Source organism: Micrasema longulum, unplaced genomic scaffold (genome assembly GCF_059751315.1).
Source record: "Micrasema longulum isolate JH-2025_06_02 unplaced genomic scaffold, ASM5975131v1 h1tg000615l, whole genome shotgun sequence".
Lineage (NCBI taxonomy): Eukaryota > Metazoa > Arthropoda > Insecta > Trichoptera > Brachycentridae > Micrasema > Micrasema longulum.
The window spans coordinates 106,418-119,299 of record NW_028277811.1 but is presented as its reverse complement, the minus strand read 5'-3'; the positions used below and the strand labels follow the sequence as shown (position 1 = coordinate 119,299).

The 12,882-nt window shown below is 31.7% G+C and overlaps 1 protein-coding gene across 1 annotated transcript; it reads left to right on the top strand.

Annotated features, from left to right (window-relative positions):
• The first annotated feature begins 234 nt into the window (after nt 1-234).
• Nucleotides 235-3,261, top strand: AP-1mu (adaptor protein complex 1, mu subunit). The gene is made up of 2 exons (XM_088228930.1): nt 235-358; nt 511-3,261. Exon 2 carries the CDS (start codon nt 521-523, stop codon nt 1,787-1,789), a length of 1,269 nt encoding a protein of 422 aa, XP_088085056.1. The 5' UTR covers nt 235-358; nt 511-520; the 3' UTR covers nt 1,790-3,261.
• The last annotated feature ends 9,621 nt before the right edge of the window (nt 3,262-12,882 follow it).

Sequence of the window (12,882 nt, the reverse complement as noted above, 5' to 3'; positions counted from 1 at the left end):
AAATGATAAATAATTAAATAAAACTTCGAAAACAGCCAAGATGGATTAGACAGTTTTATTATTATTTTTCTATAATGATTTTATTGTTTTATTTGTAATCCAACGCGTTGCAATTTTAGCGCCTCAAATCCGACGCAGGACAGTAAAAAATATTCCAAAACAACACAGTATTGTATTTGTATGTTTTATTATGAATGTTCATGTTCATATATGTTGATATTAGTTCTTTTACGAACACACTGCAAATGAAAATGGCTACCTTGCAGGTGTAGGTGGAATATCTGCAAATGTCAGGGTTTGACATATTTAATTTCGTGTGATATGTGAGATATATTTTAGACAGCTGAGTCAGTATAAAGTAAGCATTTTATTTTAAAAGTGGTATATTCGCTTTCAGAATCTTTTGTTTATTATTATCGGTTCAATGTCGACGTCACCTTTGGTTATGTCTGACGGTTATCTCAGGCGAAATATGCTGGTGTTATAAGTTATTTACCTTCCTTTTTACAGAATATAGAAGATGTCGTCTTCCGCGATTTATATACTGGATGTGAAGGGGAAGGTGTTGATATCTCGGACGTACCGAGGCGACATCGAACTCGGTGTAATTGACAAGTTTATGCCTTTGCTAATGGAGAAGGAGGAAGAAGGAATGTTGACGCCTCTCCTGCAGACTAGCGATTGTACATTCGCTTACATTAAAACGAATAACCTGTACATAGTGTCGACTACCAAGAAAAATGCCAATATCGCATTAATATTTGTGTTTTTGTATAAAATAGTTGAGGTTATGACCGAGTACTTTAAAGAGCTAGAGGAAGAAAGCATACGGGATAACTTCGTCGTTATTTACGAGCTGTTAGACGAGTTAATCGACTTCGGCTACCCCCAGACCACGGACAGCAAAATTCTACAAGAGTACATCACTCAAGAAGGCCACAAATTAGAAATGCAGCCCAGAATACCGATGGCCGTAACTAACGCCGTGTCATGGCGCTCCGAAGGAATAAAGTATAGGAAAAACGAAGTGTTCTTGGATGTCATCGAGTCAGTTAACTTATTAGCGAATTCAAACGGAAATGTTTTAAGGAGCGAGATTGTCGGGGCCATCAAAATGAGGGTTTATCTGTCGGGCATGCCGGAGTTACGGCTCGGGCTCAATGACAAAGTCCTCTTCGAAAGCACAGGCCGAGGGAAGTCAAAATCGGTAGAATTGGAGGATGTGAAATTCCACCAGTGCGTGAGATTATCTCGATTTGAAAACGACCGGACCATCTCCTTCATTCCTCCCGACGGCGAGTTCGAGCTTATGTCCTATCGGCTGAACACTCACGTCAAGCCCTTAATCTGGATAGAGTCCGTTATCGAGAGACACGCCCACTCGCGAGTGGAGTACATGATCAAGGCCAAATCCCAGTTCAAGAGAAGATCGACCGCAAATAACGTGGAAATCGTCATCCCCGTGCCGGCCGATGCGGACTCTCCGAAGTTCAAGACAACCATAGGAAGTGTCAAGTATACCCCGGAGCAGAATGCGATAACTTGGTCCATCAAATCCTTCCCCGGAGGAAAGGAATACTTGATGAGAGCGCATTTCGGTCTGCCGTCTGTAGAATGCGAAGATACGGATGGCAAGCCCCCCATACAAGTGAAGTTTGAGATTCCTTATTTCACGACGTCCGGTATCCAAGTGCGATATTTGAAGATTATCGAAAAGAGCGGTTATCAAGCCTTACCGTGGGTGAGGTACATTACGCAGAATGGAGATTATCAACTGCGAACCAACTGATAGTTGCACATTCCGTTTTGTTTATAAATATATTTTTATCCAACATTTAAAAAATATTTGTCATTTCATTTTCATTACCATTTTTACATCATATTGTGGAGTAATTACTACAACTTGGTAACTTCAAAATCAGCATTTTTTAATAAACCACTAAAAACACATTCTTGTGTCCTCCATGAATGCCACAAATAGACAAGTCGTGCATTCAAATCATCATAATATTAACTAATGTTAGTAAATATTAGTATATAACCACTTACCGACTTTTTTAGTCTGCTGGTTTCGAAATGTACCCGTCTCGGGACACTCGCTACACCAACATGCAAATACTAAAATACACTATCGCCTTCACCGTTTTTAGTTTTAGACGAAAAGACGGGCACGTCTCTAAACCGGTGGACTAAAAAAGTCGGTAAGTGGTTATAAACTAATATTTACCAACATTAGTTAACATGTTTGATCACAAAGTCAATGCTTTAAACATAAATAAAACATCATAATATTGTTTAAATGCATCACAAGTTGTCTATTTGTTACATCCATGGAAGATACAAAAATGTGTGTTAGTGATTAACGCAAAAATTCTAATTTTTAAGTTGCCAGTTTTATTATAACAGTTTAGTAGTATTACCCCACAATATACATATTACTTTAATCAACAATGTTTTGAGTATGTTTAAATGTTTGTAGACAGGCTGGATTTCCTCCCTAGGGAGTTGTTTAGATCTGAATTTGTTGCAAAATGGTCAGAATGGTGAATGTTACACAGCGTGTAAACGCCTAGACCTCCATATTCCCTCCTCAAAAATGTTTTCCCTCTCTATTGCAACAAATTTAGATACTTATTGGTATTTTAATCCTCAGCGAATACATACCATGCTATAAAACTGCGGTGTTACGGTACAGCGCCAACATATTTAAATTTATTTTTCGATCTGGGATTTTAAATACAATATTTTTATGTTGGCTTCCTTAAAATCTGTTGTATTTTGTCCGTAGTTGCATATTTGAATATTTTATTTGTAAGTGCCACATTATTTTAAAGATGAGCTTTTATTTTTAAATTTGACCAATACTTAATTGCAGATTTAAAGTAGTCGATGCATACTGAGTTTAGAAGAAAGTTTATGCAACAAGCATTTTTTTAAACTCAGTTTTGGGGGTAGTTAAATTTACCTGTAGTATTAATACTTTTATTGTTTATTTAGTAGTTTTTTATAGTTTGTATTGAACCTATTATAATATTTTGCATAAATGGTACTTTTACTTCAATTAAAGTCATTTGTACAGTAGTTTTATGTAGACACATTATTTTCTCTCGCATATTCATGGAACAAATTATATTTTTAAAAATGTACAAATACATTGTTTCTGTAACATTACGACTGCTTCAAAACTAAACATACTTTAATTTATTGATAATCGATGTTGATATCTCGCAAAAATGATTTACTAAATATATTTGAAATAAGTATCTTGTTAATTATTTAGAAATTAATTTATAAATATTATGTAGATTTTTGGCAATTTTATAGAATCGACGAAAGTCATATGAAATGTTTTACCTTTTTTTTTCATGCACTGATGTTTGTAAATATGAATATAAGAAGTTGAATAATGATAGTTGTAAAGTAAAGCAACTTTTCATTAGAAATACATAAATAATTATAATTACTATGGCGCCTTATGTATCTATAAATAACGCTTAAAAATAAATAAGACTTGTTATGAAATTTTTCAATTTATTTCCTTTAAACGAGAGTGAAAGGTGATTTTAGTTGGCAATGGATATTTACATAGAAAAAAATGTTCTAAGGCATGTTTTCTTCTTCATTTGAAACTGATGAAGTGCAAAAATTAAAAATCTCAAAACCAATATTTTTATATTGAGATTTGTTTGATGGGTGTCAAAAAATAATATCTTTTTTTTTTCGTAAAAATAAAACTCAGAATCGTATAAATCAATCATATTTATTGTTACCCGAATAGTTATGATTTACACATAAGCAATACTTTAGCAGAGAAAATTAATCATTTATAGCTCTCCATCCATCTACACTTTTTAAATAATATACATATTTATAATTATACAGAAAAATATATTGTTTTATTTTATTTTTAACAGATTGTTATATTAGGAAAAACGCAATATATATGGGAGTTCATATCGCCGTCTTGCCTTGGAAACCGGCCATATGTATTCATTTTATTAAATATGTTTTTTAGGCCAAAAGAGGGCAAAAAATTTAAACACACCGTTCAACCAGCAGCTACGTATGTATATTTCAGGTCTGTTTTCTCACAAATAAGCAAATCTATGTGTAATAGCTACGTGCTCGGACGCTGCAACAGCCAAAAGTTGCGCTTTAATACGGCCATGTGGACAGTTTTAGGCAGCTCAGTTACACTTTGCGCTTCAACTTATCTAGACGCGTCATATTAGATTATACGTTCCTGGAAGCTAAAATAAAATAAAATATGCACAAAATTAAACATAAAAAAGTTATAAAAATCAATGTTCAACCCAAACATTTCTATTCAAGTCTGCGATATTTTTTGTTTCTCTTGAAAATTTTTGTAAAAAAACAGCTGATTTTCAAGGCTCAACGACGGTATGTATTTTTAATACACATAAATCAATTATTACAAAAATGCCATTGATTTAAAAACAAATTGAATGAGAAAATGTGCAGCGGGAAATTGAGAGAAAATACACTATTTGTCGATATAAGATAAGGAGTTCCATATCTTGTGCACGTGTTATGAGTCAAGGTAATATTTTGTCAAATTAAGTGCTCTAACATTAAAGAAATCACCAAATTGTTTCAAACTTTTCTCAGTTTCATATTTGTTTAAAATGCGGACTTGTATGCCGATTGACGATATGAATTTAAAAAATAACATAGTTCAATAACTAATGGAAATATCACAAACAAATAGATACAATTTTTTATTACATAAAACACAATGATTTTTTATTTTTTTTATGGCAAATTGCTTGAATAGAATTTGCTTTGTGCATTGAATTAGTCTTAAATATCTTTACTGGTAAATTGCACCATTCTTTAATTGGAATAGGAATTCTTTTTACGATGCCGTATTATGTTATTCTTACACATTCTAAACTAATATATCGGTAGTTCCTACATATACTATCGAATCTGTATTTTGCGAAGTCCACAGGAGCAAAAACAAAGGTTGATATTTTTTTAGGAAGCTATTGGATACTGTAGACTTGTCAAACATGTGTCTACTAAAATACAGAAGACAAGTGTTTGGCAGCTCTACAGTATCTGACAGCTTTAAAAAAAAAAATCAAGCTTTGTTTTTGCTCTCCCGAGAACCTCACAAAATGCAGATTTGATAGTAAGGACCGTCGATATATACTGGTTTGATTCCATTGGAAAACCAATGGATATAAAAGTATATGATGGGGGTTTATATCGTGGGGCAATTATTACAACTAGGTAACTTCAAAATCAGCATTTTTATAAGTTATCCACTAAAAACAAATATTTGTATTTTCCCTCTGATTGCTACAAATAGGCAAGCAGTGATTTATTAAAATCATATTATGGTGATTTGAATGCATGACTTGTCTATTTGTGGCATTCGTGGAGGATAAAAAAAGTGCGTTTTTGGTGGGTAACCCACAAATGCTGATTTTGAAACCCAGTTGTAGTAATCACCCCACAAGATTATTGCTACAATCAGATCTGAGGCACTGCATCGTACACAGAACTGGGTATAGCTTTATTTCTACTAGTTTGACATAAATATGAACTTTATGAAACAATACAATACCTTGATTTATTTTATTCTTGGAAAAGGGAACAGACTTTGATATTTTAAACTAAAATCGATAAATACATTATATAAAGTAATTTAACACGCAAATCTTCAGGTACACATACAATAAATATTGGTAATTATTAATAATGTTAAGATTAAACACAATCATTAGCACCTAAATTTGAAATAAATGTGACCAAATACAAAAATGGCTAAAACAATTATCTACTTGAAATATCTAATGATACATACACGTCAATTTGAGTTAATCTTTAAGACACATTTTAAATAACTGCATTCGTTCATTAGTTCACAAATGCTCACATTGTTACAAACTTTAATACAAAAACCATTATTTGTTAACAGACACAAGGAAAATATATAACAGGACAATAAAGCTACAATATTATTCATTACTGGTGTTGCCATTTTGTTAAAAATTAATTAAAAAACATTTTGCTGTGTAATCCACATCCCGCATTCTTAAGAACAGCATTTAATTAACTTTAAAAAATATCCAAGGACTTGGTTAAATGTAAAATAAAATTTCATGCTTTGAGAGGAACGTGTCAGAAAACAGAGGGTACAAAAATATAACATGTTTACAGTTCCAATAAAAAATTGTTAATAACCATTTCAGTTATTTGCAACCCACCCAATACTAAGAAAAAGTTTATATTTCATCTTTTCAGAATAGCGTAGAAGAGTTAAAATATGACTTCTCGTTTTGCATACAGCATAAATGTGGTAAATTATTAAAATTGCCAAACAGTAGTCAGAATTCATTTAAATTTTCGGCGTGATATGTTAACTAACTACACCAGAACAGTCTTCAAAGTAAAAAAAAAACCCTACATATATGTGTTAGGTATTATTATTCCTTAACTCAGCGAGACAATTGACATTTCTTCGTCATAACCTAACTAATTATCCTAACTAAATCTATAGTATTAATAGTTTTACTGGTGCAGAGATCATTGCATTATAATATTTAATGCGTGATGGGTTAACAAAGCATTATGGATTATGCTTTTGGAATAACATAAATACCAATATTTGGTACCAACAAGGATCGAATTATTCTCAATAATTAATTTTACTATGGAAAAACTATCAACAAATTGCAATAAAATAATATTTAACCAGCGATTTTTCTGTTTAAATAATTCTATTAGGAGCAAGTCAATAAAGAAATTAAATGTTTCTATAATCAGCTTTTATTAATGCGTTCTACTTAAAGGTAGTTTACCGTTCAAATGTATAGATTACTAAACTATTTCTTAAAACATATACAAATGTTTTACAAACACACTAATTAAAATATGACCATTTGCTAATAAGCTCTCAATCTACATATTGTTGTTTAGACATTATTAACAAAAATGAAAAATCTTCCATAATTGACAACTGAATTGTGGTCTAGTAGAAGGGCTTGTATTATATAAATGAAAAAAACTGTTTTATTTAAACGTAAAATGGTATATATATATATACGAAGTAGCATCGACAATCATAAAATTTTCTGAATCAAGTTTAAAAAAAAAAAACAAAATCACAATTACCCTTTTTTTATTATATACGCCTCCAGTCGTTTGCGAGTGATTTTGGAACACAAATACCCTTTTACGTGGGCATAATTCAAACGTTGGCAAATATTGGTAAAAAATCGCAATGGAATATTCACATATTTGTGGTTATTTCATTTACGTTTTTTTTCCATGTGGAAGGTTATTCAGTTTTCATAATAATTAAGTTATTCATGGTGAATAGGCTAAATAATTTTTATTACACCAATTATTAAAATAAAATGCAGGTAGTATATTAAATGTACACACTAAAATAAAATCACAATAATATAGGTTAAACCATAGAATTATAATATACCAGAAGGCGCGTAGAACCAAGTTTGTATACATTGTACTGTGTCCAAAAATCCATTCTCTACCCGACATCTCGCCTGCGCACATGCGTGAAGTGACCTCGTAATGTTGCCAGACCATGAACAATATACACAAATATAAGATAATTTTGTATTATGTTATCTTATATTTTTAAGAATCATGTATACTGCCAGTGACTACATTTGCATAAGAGACCATAGCCCCAACACAAAGAAATGTAGAATAGCTCAAATGCACACAGCGGTCCATGGAAAGATCCATGCTTGGTATAAGCCTATAAGACATAAAATAAGAAATGAAGAAATTGGGAACAGAACCGGAATAACGAATATTATGGATCGAGTAGCAGGACTGAAGTGGCAATGGGCAGGACATGTTGCGAGACAAGACCCTACAAGATGGACCCCTAAAACTTTAAGATGGAGACCTTGGGAGAATAAGCGAGGCCTCGGAAGACCTCAAAAAAGATGGTCCGACGACGGCTGCAAGTAGCAACTGACTGAGAAAAATGGACGAATATGGAAGAGGCCTTTATCCAGCAGTGGAGAACAGAAGGCTGAAGAAGAAGAAATATATTTTTACAACAGAAAATATTTTACTGACTGGACGATAAAAAAAACAGGTAGTTTTATTAGACGAATGTAAAAAAAATATTGAAATAATCATTTGGTAATTAAGTAAATTAATACCATTTAATATTGCATTAAGGCTTATTAATAGAAAGTAGGTAAAAGATTCTACTACCCTGGCAATACTAACAAAATGTCCACATACTTTTATTTAATAATCTGACGGATGGTAAAATAATTGAATTCTTAGATAATATTACTTGTGAATTTGCTTTTTACACATGAAATGTGATCCTACCGTATTCCCCTTTAATCCCAGCAGTATTTTGACACTTGCAAACGACACAGCGCGGCATAATTGTATTTAAATCAGCAGTTGCGTACTAAGCGACATCTACCTAATGGCCAAAATGTAAAACTACTCATTTGCGAGTAGTTCAGTCAGATTCAGTTTGATGTGCGTATGCGGTTTCTGGACTATTCTAATTCTATGGGTTAAACATTACATAAACATAAAAATATCACCGAATTAGATGCAAAGCTATTTTTTTCTCTATTAACGATTACTGTTTTTTTTTAAATATTGCGATTAATACGATGTGTGTAAAATTTTAATATTAAAAAATATATACACAATATGTAAGTATTCAAAGGCTGGGTTAAAATACATAAGTGTTGTAAAGTAACGCTATTCTTGGGGATATCGAGAAATTTAGAAAAAGTGAAAGGTTTATTTTTTTTATTTTTAATGTTGAAAAACAAGTTAAAGTAGTAAGTTATTTTAACCTGTGAGATCATTTTTTAATACTTAGTATGCATTGTATATGGGAGCCAATAAAAATAATTAACAGTGACAAAGATAACGAATAGAATCTAAATTTTTAAAGTGCAATTTATCCGCCGCTTTTTACTAAGAAAAAAAATAGGGAAATATCACGTTTTTTTTAAAATATTTTTAAAGTAATAAAGGTCTATGAAATACTGTCCAAAAGTTTTTTGCTACTTATTAAAATTAGTAATTCCCGCAAAAACGGTCATTCCATTAGCCACGCCCCTAACACCTCACGATTCATGTTTATTTGTTCCTGGCCATTGACATTTGTTAAGAACATTATCACAAATCTTGATGTCACAACAGCGAAGGCCAAACACGTCTTGTTTTTCTAGCAGCATATTTTTATTAAATTTCTTTTTTACATTTGTGCATGAAAACATTTCTCCAAAATAACCTAATTGATTTTGAAAATACAATGAATTGTTCTAAATTCATTTCATATATTTTTATCGGTATTCGTGGTATGTGATATTTCCCTATTCAACTTTACAAAAAAAAAAAACATTATGTATAATTTTTTTTTAAGGTATCATTTATGATATAAAGATTCGTGTTCTTATCTATAAAACAATAATACGCCCACTTATACATTATTGTTCTTCTATATAAAAGGGAAATAAAAAGCATACATTATTTTCTAAATAAAGCAATTAGGATAATACTCTGAAGAAATATAGATTCTAGTGTGAAAATAATGCACAAAGAAATTGGCTTGCTTGTAAAGCAATTAATAAAAAAAAAACATGTGATTAAATTTAACCAACAATGTCATACATACAAAACTAGGGATAAAAAAATTTAAGGTAACCATTGAGAAGAAAAACAGAGTCTCAAAACTCATTATACAAGAGAATCAAACTGTACAATGAGTTACCGGAACAAATAAAAGAAATGGAAAGCTTTAAAACATTTCAAATTATTTTTAAAAATATGTTCTTGAGAAATTTTGATATAAAATTGTAATGTTATAAAAAGTGTATAACATTAGATCTTAAGAGGATGTTCGGTGCCAGATAATTTTGATGAATAGGTATTATAACATTGTTTTTCTGACACTTTTCGTAAATGCCTCCCAGATACTGTGCGAAAAAGATAACTAAACGTCAGACTGATTATACCTCAATAAAGTAGTCAAAACCGATGATTCGTTGTCATGTTTTCCACACCTCAAAACTGAACTGATTTGGTTGTTTATTTTTAGAAAGAGTTATCCTATTTGTATACTGTATGTCTGAAGACAGCGGATAAAACTGAATGCTTCTGCTGAAGATAATTCTAAGAACACGCCTGGTACGGATGTCAACATGGGAAAGCGGCCTTTCGAGGGACCGTCACCGCGCTAGATTGTGTAATTAATATTAGAAACCTCGGTATGTGTTAGAAATGCACTGCCTCTTTAATAAAGACTAGTATTTGTTACTTATGGGGTGGCCTTTTCCATACCGAGGCATTTAGAATAGGTAATTACTTTTAACAAATTAGTTTTGAAGATTTTTTAATGTTCATTGTTTCGAGCTGCTTTGCCATCGCTAGTCTGCCGTGGGAGTTGAAGGGGGAAATGCTTATATACGTGGATGGAGGGAGATGAATAGAGCAGGCGGGCGGCCTCCTCTACCGCTTTCACTCTCGGCTCGCGGAGCGGGGGTAAACGGTGGGGCACGCAGCGCCGACGGTATAAAACATGTACACTAGAAAATAAACTATCACTTCTTCTCTGATGTTCGGCTTTTACTCATCTCTACTCTCTACCCCCCGACCTGGCTTTCTACTTGACTTCACTTCACTTCGCTTCACCCTGCACTTGGATTATGAACTTCTCCTTACGGATTCCTGACCACGGTGAATTGGACACTTCAATCTTAAGTAAGGGGTCCTTCTGAGGACATCTCCGGCCTTGGAGAGATGCAACTGGGTGGCATAGCCTCCACTTCACTACAGCGGAACCACAACACGACGCTGATAGGGTGTTCGCTACAGCACCAATGGTAAATATCTAGAGTAAAAAAATCATTGCACTAGTGCCATAATCAAGGGAAAAAATACATGAATATGTTTGTTTGAAGAAAAGTGAGATTCCTCTTAAGATGTTATGAACTAACTTAATAAAGCATAAAAAAAACTATTTTCAACTTTCTACAGCGTGTTCTTTAAACCCTGTCACATCCGAAACCACGATGATCAGTATGGGCAAGAAGATATATTAGCATATTTAAAAAAATATTTAGAATGAAGAAATTTTTTAAAAATAAAATATTAAAATAAAACAAATGGTTGCTTACTTCTGCAGGGGAGAAGCGAGGGGGGCGCGGCCGTGCTGTTGACAGTGTATAAGGCTCCCCTCTCCCCCCCTCCTCGTTTCACCACTACAGGAGTAAGCCAACCATTTGTTTTTTATTTATCTTTTATTTTTTAAGATTTTAGTCATTCTAAAAATTTATTTTAATGTGCAAATATGTCCACTTGCTCATACTGATCATTGTGGTTTCAGATATGACAGGATTTAAAGAACACCTTGTATACATAAAGAAGACTGGAGAGACGAAACATGCTTAGTCAGTTTGTTTATGGATTTGAGTTAAATATGCCACAGTGTAAATTTTAACTGTACGCACCCTTATGTCATTCAAAAAAAAATATTACCAACAAGGTGGTCAAAAAGTTTTGGATCAGGTGGAAGAAACATAATTAGTCAACAAAAAAAGTATAAACAATCTGTTATTGACTAAGCCTATTTTTCCACCCAGTCTTCATATACTTTACAAGCCCAGAACAATTTTAATTAAAAATCATACTTCGATTACTGTGATCTCCCTGTTACCATATCATAAATTAAATATAAAAAGATACCAAAGAGTGAATAAATTAATAGAACATCAAACAAATTAATAGCTTTGTGGGAAAAAAAAATAACATAGAAATGATTTTTTATGTCATATTTAGTCACAAAACAGCTGCCTTTCGATAATATCAATAATCCCAGGAATATTAAAAATAAACTTTTTTTACAAATGCTTTTTAAAAATGTAGTATGAAAGGAGTAATAAAAAATTGATATTTGTTTAGTTTGAGAACCATGCTTTGTAACTAATTTTAACAGTACCATACTTCTGATAAATTTAAATTGTATGCCAAAAAATTAATTGCCATGAAAAATAAAAAAACAAGAGATTTATTGATGTTTTGATAAATCTAGAAAACTAGATAATTGTGAGTCACAAATTCCACTCTATTGTATTGAAATACCAAAATAAATATTCAGTTAGAGTTACAAAACCTGCTACGACTCATACAATATTATTAACTATCAAATGTATGTTACCGTACGTATGTTCAAACAAATATTTTGCGATTTTATTTTTTCCCTAATAAACCAAATAATGTTTGAATTTTGTTTTTTCATTCCTGGCAATCTTTTCTATGGCGTCTAGTTTTGTCTGCTAGGATACAATCTGTAATCCCGCCTAAATTAGCATTCGCATTTGACACTTCAAATCTTGTTAGAGCATCTGATTCATTATGTTATTATTTGAATTATTTACGGTTAAATGACAACTGACCTGTGACCTAATAAATTCCAATTAATGTATATTTTATAAACGTTTTCACTTAAACAAGCAACTTGCATCTATTTCCCATTCTAATAAAAAATCATCCTTTGAAACCTAATGTTTGTTTTAATAATTTCTAAACATTATAGTTTAAATATTTATAGTTTATGGTAAAATTTTCATTTTTTTTCTTTTCTTATGAAAAGAAAAAAAAAGAAAATTCACAAATAATTCTCAATTCTTTCAAAAGGTTATGTTTTTTATTTTTGCAATTTACTAATAAACAGAAAAAATCTCCAGAGCCTGTTCTATAGTTCTACGATTCAATTGGTATTAAATTTTATTAAAATAAAAAACATAGTTAAAACTAGAATTAAGTACTTATTGCAAATGTAATGAAAAGTTTAAAATATAATTATTAAATTAAAATCAATAAATTTAATAAATT